The 14,004-nt window shown below is 43.2% G+C and overlaps 1 protein-coding gene across 1 annotated transcript in view; it reads left to right on the forward strand.

Moving 5' to 3' along the window:
* Positions 1 to 14,004, forward strand: part of ift140 (intraflagellar transport 140 homolog (Chlamydomonas)) — a 279,472-nt gene that overhangs the window by 80,163 nt on the left and 185,305 nt on the right. The window contains exons 12-13 of the mRNA XM_073060034.1: positions 1,406 to 1,497; positions 10,259 to 10,386. Of these exons, the coding sequence (XP_072916135.1) occupies positions 1,406 to 1,497; positions 10,259 to 10,386 (220 nt within the window). The remainder of the gene's footprint in view (positions 1 to 1,405; positions 1,498 to 10,258; positions 10,387 to 14,004) is intronic.

A 14,004-nucleotide genomic window follows, 5' to 3' on the forward strand; every position in this document is an offset into this window, starting at 1 on the left:
AGCAGCGAATGATTAATATAGTCAGAGCAATACAGCACAGATACAGGCTCTTTGGCCCAGTAAGTCCATCCCAACCACAGTGCCCACCCAACTAGTCCTGGTTTCCTGTGTTCATATCCCTCCAAGCCCCACCCTTTAATCTACCTATCCAAATGTTTCTGAAATGATATTGTACCCACCTCAACCAGTTCCTGTGGTCATTCATTCCATAGAGTCACCACCGTCTAATAAAGTTGCCCTAATATCCCTTTTATATGTTCTCCTTAAATCTACAGTTTGTCCCCCACCACCCTAGCATCACACACAAAATGCTGGAGGAACTCAGCAGTCAGGCAATATCTGTGGAGAGGAATTGACGGTTTGGGCTGAGACCCTTCATCAGGACTGAAAAGGATGGAGGCAGAATCCACAATAAGAAGGGGGGGTGGTAGTGAAGGGGAGGGAGTACAAGTTGCCTCTTGCGAACACCTCATCTCTGGAGTTTCTGTTCAGCCTCTGCCTGTATGCAGGTAGGAGAAGTACAGCCGAGTGATCAGGTTTCCTGAAATGTGGTCTGGGCATGGAATGGTAGGTATTCCTTATCTTTATATAACAGTGGTCTAGTGTGTTTGGATCTCTGGTGCTACTGGTTATGTGCTGATGGTAATTGGGCAGGTTTTTCTTCAGACAAACTTAGTTGAAATCCCTGACTGTGATTCGAAATGCATTGGTATGGACCGTTTCTTGTTTGGTGACAGCATCATGCAGTGTCCTAAGTCTCTGATTACAGTCATCCGATGGTGGTAAAACTGTGGTCAGGATCACAGAGAGTAAATGAGTATGGACTCATTTTTTAAAATTGCACCTCTTTGGATGCACCACCCATTAATCTATTGAACCGCAAGATAAGAAGCTGTACATAGTGCTTCAGGTATCTTCTCATCAGAGCCCAATGTGCCTGTTGAAAGATTTCAATAGGGTGTAATGGTAGTGTAGTGATTAGCACAACACTATTACAGCTCAGAGGTTCAAGAGTTTGAAGTTGAATTCCGGTGCCATCTGTAAGGAGTTTGTATGTTCTCCACATGAACGGCGTGGGTTTCCTCTGGGCAGTTTGGTTTTCTCCCACAGTCCAAAGACATACGGGTTAGTAAGTTAATTGGTCTTTGTAAATTGTCCTGCAATTAGGCCAGGGTTAAATAAGTGGGTTTCTGGGCAGCACAGCTCGTTGGACTGGAAGAGCTTGTTCTGCACTGTATCTCTAAATAATACATTAAAAAAAAATACTCTTCTACTCTAATTCCTTGCCGGTCATGGTTAACTCACCATTTACCTTCCTAAACATTTGCTATATCTGTGTTAATTTAGCACAACTTTTTGTTTGCACTGATAATGGGACCAATGTGAACTGCTGGTATTGTTCCAGGTTCATTTCCTTGTGATTCCTGTGTTGTGGCTGTCCATGAGGAGAGCATTTACACTGTGGAGCCAAACCGTGTGCAAGTTCGTACTTTGCAGGTAAGTGTAAGAAGAGGGCCGAGAACCTTCATCAGTCCTGAGTTCCTTCAGCACTTTGTGTGTGTTGCTCTGGGTTTCCGAATCTCTTGTCTTTATCATTTGCCCGTTAGTGTTGGTGTTGTAGTAGAATCACAGAATGGGTACAGCACAGAAGGAAGCCATGTCAATGCCAGCTGTCTGCCAGAATAACTCTCCAGGCCTTTAACCTGATTTTCCCATTCCCCTTGCATATTGAAGTCCCCCATTACAATTGTGATGTTACCCTTATTACATGCCCTTTCCAGCTCCCTCTGCAATTTCAACCCCACAGCTTGGCTACTATTTAGAGGCTTATGTATGATTCCCATAAAGTTTTTTTTCCCTTGCTGTTTATTAATTACACCTACAAAGCTTCAACATTCTCTGACCCTATGTCACCTCTTTCTAAAGATGTAATTCCATCTCTTACCAACAGAGCCACACCACCACCTATGTCTTCTTGCTCCTCCTTTTGATATAAAGTATATCCTTTGATATTAAGCTCCCAACTATGACTCAGCGTGACTCTGTGATTCCCACAACATCATACTGACCAATCTATAATTGCACCACAAGTTCATCCACCTTATTCTGAATACTACATTTGCACTTTTGAATTTTGCCTCTGTGTTACAATGTAACTCTGCTCTGTCTGCATTTATACCCAATCATTGGTTTGTACTTCCTTACATTCATGTTACACCCATCATCTACTCGTAAACCTGTTGGCTCATCCTCAGCTCTATCATACTGGTTCCCACCCCCTGCTATATTAATTTAAACTGTTCCCAACAGTTTTAGCAAACTTGCCCACAAGGATATTGGTCTCCCTTGGATTTCAGTGCAACCCGTCCCTTTAGTACAGATCACACCTCCCCCAGAAGAGGTCCCATCCTGCCCCCTGCTCCAATTCTTCAGCCACGCATTTATTTGCCACCTCATTCTATTCCTATCCTCACGGTTGCATGGCACAGGCAGCAATCCCAAGTTTACTACCCTTAAGATCCTGTTTCTCGCCTTCCTCCCAAACTCTTTGTATTTTTTTTTTTTCAGGATCTCCTCCCTTTATATACCTGTGTCATTGATACCAATATATACCATGACTTAGAAACATAGAAAATAGGTGCAGGAGTAGGCCATTTGGCCCTTCGAGCCTGCACCGCCAGTCAGTATGATCATGGCTGATCATCCAACTCAAAACCCTGTACCTGCTTTCTCTCCATACCCCCTGATCCCTTTAGCCATGAGGGCCATATCTAACTTCCTCTTAAATATAGCCAATGAACCGGCCTCAACTGTTTCCTGTGGCAGAGAATTCCACAGATTCACCACTCTCTGTGTGAAGAAGTTTTTCTTCATCTCGGTCCTAAAAGGCTTCCCCTTTATCCTTAAACTGTGACCCCTCGTTCTGGACTTCCCCAGCATTGGAAACAATCTTCCTGCATCTAGCCTGTCCAATCCCTTTAGAATTTTATACGTTTCAATAAGATCCCCTCGCAATCTTCTAAATTCCAGTGAGTATAAGCCTAGTTGATCCAGTCTTTCTTCATATGAAAGTCCTGCCATCCCAGGAATCAATCTGGTGAACCTTCTTTGTACTCCCTCTATGGCAAGAATGTCTTTCCTCAGGTTAGGGGACCAAAACTGCACACAATACTCTAGGTGCGGTCTCACCAAGGCCTTGTACAACTGCAGTAGAACCTCCCTGCTCCTGTGCTCAAATCCTTTTGCTATGAATGCCAACATACCATTTGCCTTTTTCACCGCCTGCTGTACCTGCATGCCCACCTTCAATGACTGGTGTACAAATGACACCCAGGTCTCGTTGCACCTCCCCTTTTCCTAATCGGCCACCATTCAGATAATAATCTGTTTTCCTGTTCTTGCAACCAAAGTGGATAACCTCACATTTATCCACGTTAAATTGCATCTGCCATGAATTTGCCCACTCACCTAACCTATCCAAGTCACCCTGCATCCTCCTCACAGCTAACACCGCCGCCCAGCTTTGTGTCATCCGCAAACTTGGAGATGCTGCATTTAATTCCCTCGTCTAAATCATTAATATATATTGTAAACAACTGGGGTCCCAGCACTGAGCCCTGCGGTACCCCACTAGTCACTGCCTGCCATTCTGAAAAGGTCCCGTTTACTTCCACTCTTTGCTTCCTGTCTGCCAACCAATTCTCTATCCACATCAATACCATACCCCCAATACCGTGTGCTTTAAGTTTGCACACTAATCTCCTGTGTGGGACCTTGTCAAAAGCCTTTTGAAAATCTAAATATACCACATCCACTGGCTCTCCCCTATCCACTCTACTAGTTACATCTTCAAAAAATTCTATAAGATTCGTCAGACATGATTTTCCTTTCACAAATCCATGCTGACTTTGTCCGATGATTTCACCTCTTTCCAAATGTGCTGTTATCACATCTTTGATAACCGACTCTAACATTTTCCCCACCACCGATGTCAGACTAACCGGTCTATAATTCCCCGGTTTCTCTCTCCCTCCTTTTTTAAAAAGTGGGGTTACATTAGCCACCCTCCAATCCTCAGGAACTAATCCAGAATCTAAGGAGTTTTGAAAAATTATCACTAATGCATCCACTATTTCTTGGGCTACTTCCTTAAGCACTCTGGGATGCAGACCATCTGGCCCTGGAGATTTATCTGCCTTTAATCCCTTCAATTTACCTAACACCACTTCCCTACTAACATGTATTTCCCTCAGTTCCTTCATCTCACTAGACCCTCAGTCCCTTACTATTTCCAGAAGATTATTTATGTCCTCCTTAGTGAAGACAGAACCAAAGTAGTTATTCAATTGGTCTGCCATGTCTTTGTTCCCTCTGATCAATTCACCTGTTTCTGACTGTAAAGGACCTACATTTGTTTTGACCAATCTTTTTCTTTTCACGTATCTATAAAAGCTTTTACAGTCAGTTTTTATGTTCCCTGCCAGCTTTCTCTCATTATCTTTTTCCCTTTCCTAATTAAGCCCTTTGTCCTCCTCTGCTGGTCTCTGAATTTCTCCCAGTCCTCAGGTGTGCCACTTTTTCTGGCTAATTTATATGTTTCTTCTTTGGACTTGATACTATCCCTAATTTCCCTTGTCAGCCACGGGTGCACAACCTTTCCTGGTTTATTCTTTTGCCAAACTGAGATGAACAATTGTCGTTCATCCATGCGATCTTTAAATGCTTGCCATTGCATATCCACTGTGAACCCTTTAAGTATCATTTGCCAGTCTATCTTAGCTAATTCACGTCTCATACCTTCAAAGTTACCCTTCTTTAAGTTCAGAACCTTTGTTTCTGAATTAACTATGTCACTCTCCATCTTAATGAAGAATTCCACCATATTATGGTCTCTCTTACCCAAGGGGCCTTGCACGACAAGATTGCTAACTAACCCTTCCTCATTGCTCAATACCCAATCTAGAATGGCCTGCTCTCTAGTTGGTTCCTCGACATGTTGGTTCAGAAAACCATCCCGCATACATTCCAAGAAATCCTCTTCCTCAGTACCCTTACCAATTTGGTTCACCCAATCTATATGTAGTTTGAAGTCACCCATTATAACTACTGTTCCTTTTTTGCACGCATTTCTAATTTCCTGTTTAATGCCATCCCCAACCTCACTACTACTGTTAGGTGGCCTGTACACAACTCCCACCAGCGTTTTCTGCCCCTTAGTGTTATGCAGTTCTACCCATATCGATTCCACATCCTCCAGGCTAATGTCCTTCCTTTCTATTGCGTTAATCTCCTCTCTAACCAGCAATGCTACCCCACCTCCTTTTCTTTCCTGAGTATTGAATATCCCTGGATGTTGAGCTCCCATCCTTGGTCACCTTGGAGCCATGTCTCTGTGATCCCAACTATATCATATTCATTAATAACTATCTGCACATTCAATTCATCCGCCTTGTTACATCCTTCTGGATGTTCGTCCTCCCTTTTCAGGATATCGTGGACATGTTCAGAAACATTGTGGACCTGGGAGGCAAACTACCATCAGTGTTTCTTTTTCACATCCACAGAATCTTCCATCTATCCCCCTAACTATAGAGTCCCCTTTTACTGCTGCCATCCTCTTCTGTTCCGTACCCTTCTGAGCCACAGGGCCAGACTCAGTGCCAGAGGCATAGCTGCTGTTGCTTCCCCAATTAGGTCGTTCCCCCCAAAAGTACTCAAAATGTACTCAGTACTTATTGTTCAGGGGACAGCCACAGGGGTGCTCTTCACTATCTTACATTCTCCTTTCCTTCTCTTGATAGTCACCAGTTTATCTGTCTCCTGTAGCCTTGCGGTGTCTCCCTCCCTGTAACTCCTGTCTATCACGTCCTCACTTTCACTAACAAGCCGAAGGTCATTGAACTGCAGCTCCAGTTCCCTAATGTGGTCTCTAAGGGGATGCATCTCAATGCACCCGGTGCAGATGTGGTCCTTGGGGAGGCTAGTTGCCTCCTGGAAATCCCACATCTGACACACAGAACAGAACACTGCACCTGCAGACATACCCCTATTCTTTCAAGTGTTGTTTTAGAAAAAGAAATAAGAAATAAACTTGCCAACTTACCTCGCCTCTGCCTGTTTTTGCTGATGCCAATTGAGCCAAAGCCTTGCCACTCTGATGATGAACACTCTGCTAGATGATACCTTTCTTTTATGGAGACTGGGTTTTTTGAGCTTCGCTCCAGAACTGCACGGGAACACTTCTACTGTATCTGTGCCACTGTCCAATCAAAGATTTCCACTGAAAAATGGCTGCTTTTTCAAGCTCCGCTCCAGACCTGCGCAGGAATGCCTCTTCTACCTATTACCTCCCAGCTTCTTACTTCGTCTCTCCCCTCCACCCACACACCTTGTCCCTCACCTGCAGCTTGTAGTCCTCTCCTTCCCCTCACCTCATTCTTGCTTCTGTCCCCTTCCTTTCCAGGGTCTCAGCCTGAAACATCAACTGTTTATTCCCCTCCATCAATTCTGCCTGACCTGCTGAGTTCCTCTTATTTTGTATGGGTTACTCACCCTCCCCTTTCCCTTTATTCTTTATATTTGTTGAATGTTTTTGTTGAACATTTTTGTTGCATGTTGCACCAACACACCACAGCAAATTCCTAATACATGTAAATGTACAGCATAAGGTGAGCAAAGTTGAAGCTTGACCTTGATTAAAGTTCACCTTCCATGTGTCTGCCCATTCTAAATGCCTCTCCTTATGCTTCAGTAACGTATCACAATTCTGAGTTTGTGTCAAATGGAAACTTGGAAATTGTTGTTTGCACTTTCATGTCATCGTCTTTGATATAGATCAAAAAAGTGATGGCCCTAGCAATAATTCCAGGAGATGGTGCTATTCACCTTCCTCCAGCCCCAGCAACAAACCAGCACAACTTGTTGTTGTCTGTTACTTGCCTCGACTTTATACCCAAGCTTTCATACTTGGAGAAGAAAATGCTGGACAGACCATGCGGCTGAGACAGGAACCCTGCAGCGAGAAACAGTCGATGCCTCTTCATTGAAATTTTTATCTGTTTTTATTTCATGTTTTCAGGTTTGTCTTTTGATTGGCAGCACAGCAGTTCAGTACCTAGCTATATGTCTAGCATTGATTTTGTCTTTCTAAACTGGCCTCATTCAATTACCAGCAAATTTCTCTGTTTGAGTTTGAAAATATTGCACCTGTGTTTATATGTACCTGTGCGTATGACCATAAACTTCAAAGTTCAAAGTAAATTTACTATTGAAGTGCATATACGTGTCACCGTAAGCAACTCAGAGATTAATTTTCTTGCAAGCGTTCACAGTAAGTACAAAGAAACAAAATGGAATCAATGAAAAACCACACACAACAAAGACAGAGCAACAACCCTTGTGTAAAAGACAACAAACTGTGCAAATACAAAAAAAAACTTTTGCGTTTGAATAGTTAGTGGTGTTTTGCACACTGTTACACATACAAAGAATTCTTGTTCACTACAGTGCTAATAGTGCCATCACTCACCACTCTTCACCATGTGCCAGAATCCCAGCACTGAAAACATCTTCACCAGCTGCTTCAAAGGCTTTGTACTTTCCAGTTTAACAACAGGTAATACTTACTACCATTTCCACAGCACCACGGTAGAGTAGCAATTAGCATGATGCTAATACAGTTTGGGCATCAGGGTTTAGAGTTCATTTCCACGTCTTCTGTAAGCAAGTTTGTACATTCCTTCCCACTTGCACGTGGGTTTCCTCTGCGTGCTGTAATGCTAATAATTAAACAAATTAGAAATATTTTTATAAAATATGTGGCTTAATATGTTGAGCATCAACCTTGCTCCAACAATGATATATTTATTTCACAAGATAAGGGGAATAGCCATTTGTCAGAAACTCGTTCCCCTATTTCTGTTGGAGGAGCATGAACAACCAAGGGTTACCTGCACTGCCAACAGCTTCATCCTGCAGTTGACAAGTGGCTTCAAGTTCCTGGGTGTCAGCATCTTGGGCCCAACATACTGAAGCGAAGAAGGCTTACCAGTAGCTCTGTTGCATGAGGAGTTTGAGAGAATTTGATATGTCACCAAAGATGAACACGTTTCTGCAGATGTACCATGGAGAGCATTCTAACTGGTTACATCACCTCCTGGTATAAAAGCATGGGATCAGAAAAAGTTGTAGATGGTTGTAAACTTAGCCAGCTCCAGCTTGGGTATTGACCTCCCCGCTATTGAGGACACCTCCAAAAGGCAATGCCTCAAAAAGGCAGCATTCATCATTAAGGACCACCACCATCCAGGACATGCCCTCTTCTCATTACCACCATCAGGGAGGAGTCTGAAGATGCATATTAAAAATGTTAGGAACAGCTTCTCTCCTTTTCTCTCGCCGTCGACTCATGGTGACTCTTATGTATAGTGTAGTTGTCCATAGGGTTTTTGTGGCAAGATATGGAAGTAGATTGCCAGGCCTTCCTTCCACACAGATATTGCTGCAGCCCAGGTTAGGGCCCAGCCGGATTCGAACTCAGGACTGTCCATCAAATGCTGATGCCACTACACCACTGTCCGGCCCATTTCTTATTGAAACTTATAGTAAATGTTTTTATATATTGATTGCACTGTACTGATGCTGCAGAACAACAGGGACATTAAATCTGGTTGAGATGTATTTAAGTTGACCTCCTGCTGGAGATCCCCTAGTGATTGTGCTTCATTATGTTACATGGAGGACAAAGCAGAGACAAGAGAATTCTTCATCTTTGTTGCCTTCTGTGAATTGGTTGCAGCCTAGGAGCAGGAGCAACTGCAGGAAGGGTGAGAATCTGACACAAGTTCAAGTCCATTGACGTCTGACTATACATAAATACACCCAAACAAAGCAATATTCCTCCGGACTATGGTGCACCAACAAAACGTATCACGTTTAGCATAGAAACCAAAATATCACTATAAATAAGTTAATTCGCTCTTCACACCCTCGCTCTGCCACCTCCTGCACCCCCCCCCCCCGGAAACATGGCATGCCCACAACTTGCTAGCCCTAACCAGCAAGTCTTTACAATGTGATGTGGAAGTCGCAATAAGGCAAGGGTTAAAGAGAACGTTCAGGCAAGGATAACCTGGGCAGTTGTATTGAAGTGAGCCAGACTGCCAGAGACACCCCTGCTTACTACAGAGGAGATGTGCAGGGTGACTGTGGCAGTGAGTATGCAAGTTGGATGAGTGAGGCCTCTATAGTGAGACTTTTCCAGAAAGATCTTCCTCAAACATAGTGCCCCCTTACACAATAGTGGGTGCCGGATTCTTTACTAACTTCAAAATGTCATCAGCTGTCTGCTTGAAGCTTCAATTGACTTTTAACAGTTGTATTGTGAATGGCAATTCATCCTGCAAGCAAGGAATTCAAATATATGCAATTTACCAATGGTCAATAACCATAACTGATATGTCAATCCTTCGTAAAAAGAATAGTATTTTTCTGTTCTAGCTTCAGAACAGTGTAGTTAACAGGCCATGCTGTTCTCCTTGTGCACGGGTAAAGTAAAAAGAATGCTCGAGTCATAAAAGTCACGTCAGAATTGATCTCCGAACTTCAACACCCCGAATTGTAATAGTGTCGCACTAACTGCTATGTTACTGTAGTGCCCAGAGTGATGTTCTACCCCAGGTCAGGGCAGGGAAGAGATTTTACAAAAAATCCCCACTGGTGCTATAGGACGATGAGCATATTGGGGTTTGGGATGGATGGTACAAATGTAAAAACACCAAAAGGAAGGTAATAAACTAATGTTGCAAGGAAATATCCAGATCAGAGTTTGGGTAGAAGGAAATGCTTGGTTAAGAAAGACTCTTGCAGTTCAGAGTATCAACTCAATAAAAGAGCACCGTGATAGCATAACGGTTATTAAAGCTCAGGGTATTCTGGGGTTCAGAGTTCAATTCAGGTGCCGTCTGAAAGGAGTTTCTATGTTCTCCCTGTAACCACATAGGTTTCCTCCAGGTGCTCCGGTTTCCTCCCATGGTCCAAAGATGTACTTGGTTGGTAGGTTAAATGGTCATTGTAAATTGTCATCTGATTAGGCTAGGGTTAAACTGGTGGGTTGCTAGACGGTGCAGCTTATTGGGCTGGAAGGGCCTGTTTCATGCTGTATCTGTAAATAAATAGAAATAATAAAGAATGAATGGGATCTGTGATCTCTGCTGCCTTTTGCTATTACCAGCCATTCTGAGTGTATTCTTTGTTTCAGGGTACAGTTAAGCAGCTGCTTGTGTTCAGTGAGACAGAGGGAAACCCATGTCATCTTCAGACCTGTGGGAACTTCCTGGTCGTGGGGACAGACAAAGCTCATGTAAAGGTCTTCGATCTTTCCCGCAGGTATTGTACACAATCCTGACAATGGAATTAAACTGAGTGGAATTAATTTTTAAAACCTCACATGGGGTCATGTTCTTATGTTGAGCTGGCTGTGCTTTTGAACAATGGACAAGTGTGTGAAGTACTGTTGAAAATAAGTGAATTTGTTTTAAAATAAGTTTATTCTGTAAGTGTCATACTGATAAGACAGCGTACCAGTTAGTGCAACGCTATTACAGCTCGGAGCAGCTTAACTCCAGCACCATTCTGTAAGGAGCCTCTGAACATCCTCCCTGTGGAATGTGTGGGTTTTCTCCAAGTGCTTCTGTTTCCTCTCACAGTCACAAGATGGGTGGGTGAACTGGTCATCGTAAATTGTCCCATGACTAGATGAGAGTTAATCAGGGTTGTGGGTTGGTGGGGCGGTGCAACTGGAAGGGCTGACACCATGTTGTATTGCTAAATAAATCAATAGGAATTTCATTACCCTCTGGTGTATATGACAATAAACTGATCTACTCTTATTAGCTGAATCACAAACACAAGAAAATCTGCAGACGCTGGGAATCCAAAGCAACACACACAAAATGCTAGAAGAACTCAGCAGGCTAGGCAGCATGTATGGAAAAGAGTAAACAGTAAACGTTTTGGGCCGAGACCTTTCATCAGGGTCTTGGTCCAAAATGTCGACTGTTCACTCTTCATAGATGCTGCCTAGCTTGCAGAGTTCCTCCGGCATTTTACGTGTGTTGCTAATCTAATTAGTATATGGTTCAGATGTAATTTGTCATTTCGATCCTTACTGTTTGTATTCCTTCAGCAGAACCCCCTTTTCCCGTCTAATCAATTGGTTGCCATGTGAATCAACCAGACCTTTCCCCCACCTGCTCCACAAGTTCCTTTCCAGCCTTGTGGAAGTGTCCTTAAACGTGATACTGAGCAGGCATGTAATCTGGACATGGGCTCATGATAAAATGTACAAGATGATCAGAATCAGAGATCATGTGGATATTTTCTTCAGGGCAGAAATAGCTAATACAGTGGGGTATTATTTTAAGGTGATTGGAGGAAAATGTGGGGGGGGGGAATATCAGGGTTGTTTTGTTTTTACACAGAGAGTGCTAAGTGCTTGGAACACTCTGCCAGGGTGGTGGTGAAGCAGATAGTTCAGGGAGCATTTTAGAATCTCTTGGGCATATGGAGGGGTCAGTCACAGGGAAGGGTTAGATGATTTTAGAATAGGATAAAGAGTCAACACGAATTCGTGGACTGAAGTGTCAGTACTACGTTGTAATGTTCTATGCTCTATCAAAGTGAAGTGTGTCCGTTCCCTTAACTATACTGTCCCCTATCACGATTACATTACCCCCACTAACCCATCTTTAACTAATCACCATTTGCACATCTATCCAGTAGTTGTCCTCATTGGATGCATTATATAATTAGACAAATGCCAGGGCTGTATCTCCTTCAATGTTTCCTTATACGTCCCCTGTCTGCCTCATCTGCAGATACATATGGTGACATATATGTACTTTGATAATAAATTTACTTTGAACTTTGAATGAGAATCCATTAGCTGCTAAGTGCTACAGATGTAATGCAATATTTGGTCTGTTAGGTCTGTCTTAAAATTATTTCTTTTTTAAAAAATATTTTATTTAATTATGTGCCTGATTTAACTTCAACTCCTGTTACTCAGACCACATTTCTGTGGTTACTGTGCACAGAAACACCGTGCAAAGATTTCTTGTGCTGTTGATATAAATCATTGTACACAGGGAGTAGGTCTGAAATAGAAGGCTACCCAATGAAGCAAGGTCAAAAACAGTTATCAGAATTCACAGGCTCTCACTTCCTTTCTGTTTATAGTCTCGAGTTGTTCTGGTTACATTGGAGATGTTGTAAAGATACAGCAACTATGAGGGTCATGGGCCTTGTAAACAATATCTAACATACAAACACCAGAGCACAAAAACAATTGAAAGACTAAACACTCAGTCCTTCAGCTCCTGCTCTGTCTCAGTGGGTAGTACATTTGCCTTTGATGTCGGCCAGTTATGGGTTTGCATTCTACTCTATTATGAGACCATAACCTAGGCTGTATAATTTATTTCGATTGTTGTTAGTTGGCTGTAAAAAGAGCTTTAGGACATCCTGAGGTCATGAAAGGCATTGCATATGCAGCAGTTTTCTTTTCCTTATCGTCATGCATTGGAACTTCATTGGAATGCTGTTTGTGTCTACAGCATTTGCGGGACTCACTGTTCAACCTCGTGAAGGAAGCACTGGCAATAACTAAGCAGTGTGGAGGTACATGTCCGTAGATCATTCAGAGTTGCCACACAAGTTGATAGGGTGATTAAGAAGGTGTATGGTGTGGTGGCCTTCATTATTCAGGGGATTGAGTTCAAGAACCATGAGGTAATGTTGCATGAAACTCTATAAACCTGGTTAGACCACACTTGCAATATTGTGTTCTGTTCTGGTTACCTCATTATAGGAAGGATGTAGAAGCTTTAGAGAGTGTGTAGAGGAGATTCACCAGGACGCTGTCTGGACTAGAGACCATGTCTTATGAAGAAAGGTTGAGTGAGCTAGGAGTTTTCTCTTTGGAGTGAAGGAAGATGAGACGTGACTTGGTGGAAACATAGAAAACCTACAGCACAATACAGGCCCTTCGGCCCATGATGCTGTGCCGAACATGTACTTATTTTACAAATATATTACTCTGAGCTGTACTCGAGGGGAAATGTTGTTGTTAGCTCAGTCATTGATGCCATCGATTGTCTACTAGTCATGGATGAACTCGACTCCGTACCAACCATTGAGGACCTCAGCAAGGCAATGGACAGTCTGGCCCCAGGGAAAGCTCCTGGCAATGAAGGGATTCCTCCAGACTTGATCAAACACTACAAGAGCTCACTTCTCCAACCTTTACACAAGGTCCTCCATCAGTGTTGGAAGGAAGGAGCAGTACTACAGGATATGCGCAACTCCAAAATCGTCACTTTGTACAAGAACAAGAGTGATAGGAGCGACTGCAACAACTACAGGGGTATCTTCCTCCTGAGCATTGTTGGCAAAGTCTTTGCTCGTGTAACTCTGGCACGTCTACTAACTCTGGCAGAACGAGTCTACTCTGAGTCCCAATGTGGTTTTCGCGCAAGGAGGTCAACTGTCTACATGATTTTCTCTCTCTGTCAACTCCAGGAGAAGTGCAAGGAACAACAGAAACCCCTCTATGTCTCTTTCATCGATTTGACCAAGGCATTCGACCTTGTCAGCAGGGATGGGCTCTTTCAGATTCTCCTCAAGATCGGCTGTCCCCCAAAACTCCAAAGTATCATCAAGTCATTCCATGATGACGTGAGGGCTACTGTTCAGTATGATGGCAGCTCATCAGAACCCTTTGCTATTCATAGTGGAATCAAACAAGGATGCGTGTTGGCTCCAACATTATTTGGCATCTTCTTTATGCTATTAAAACACGTGTTTGGGACGTCGACAGAAGGCATCTACATGCACACCAGGTCTGATGGGCGGCTGTTCAACCCTGCGCGCCTGAGAGCAAGAACAAAGGTGTGAAAGATCTTAACGCGTGACATGCTCTTTGCCGATGTTGCTGCTATAACCTCG

The sequence above is a fragment of the Hemitrygon akajei genome, chromosome 11 (genome assembly GCF_048418815.1).
Source record: "Hemitrygon akajei chromosome 11, sHemAka1.3, whole genome shotgun sequence".
In the NCBI taxonomy this organism is placed as follows: Eukaryota; Metazoa; Chordata; class Chondrichthyes; order Myliobatiformes; family Dasyatidae; genus Hemitrygon; species Hemitrygon akajei.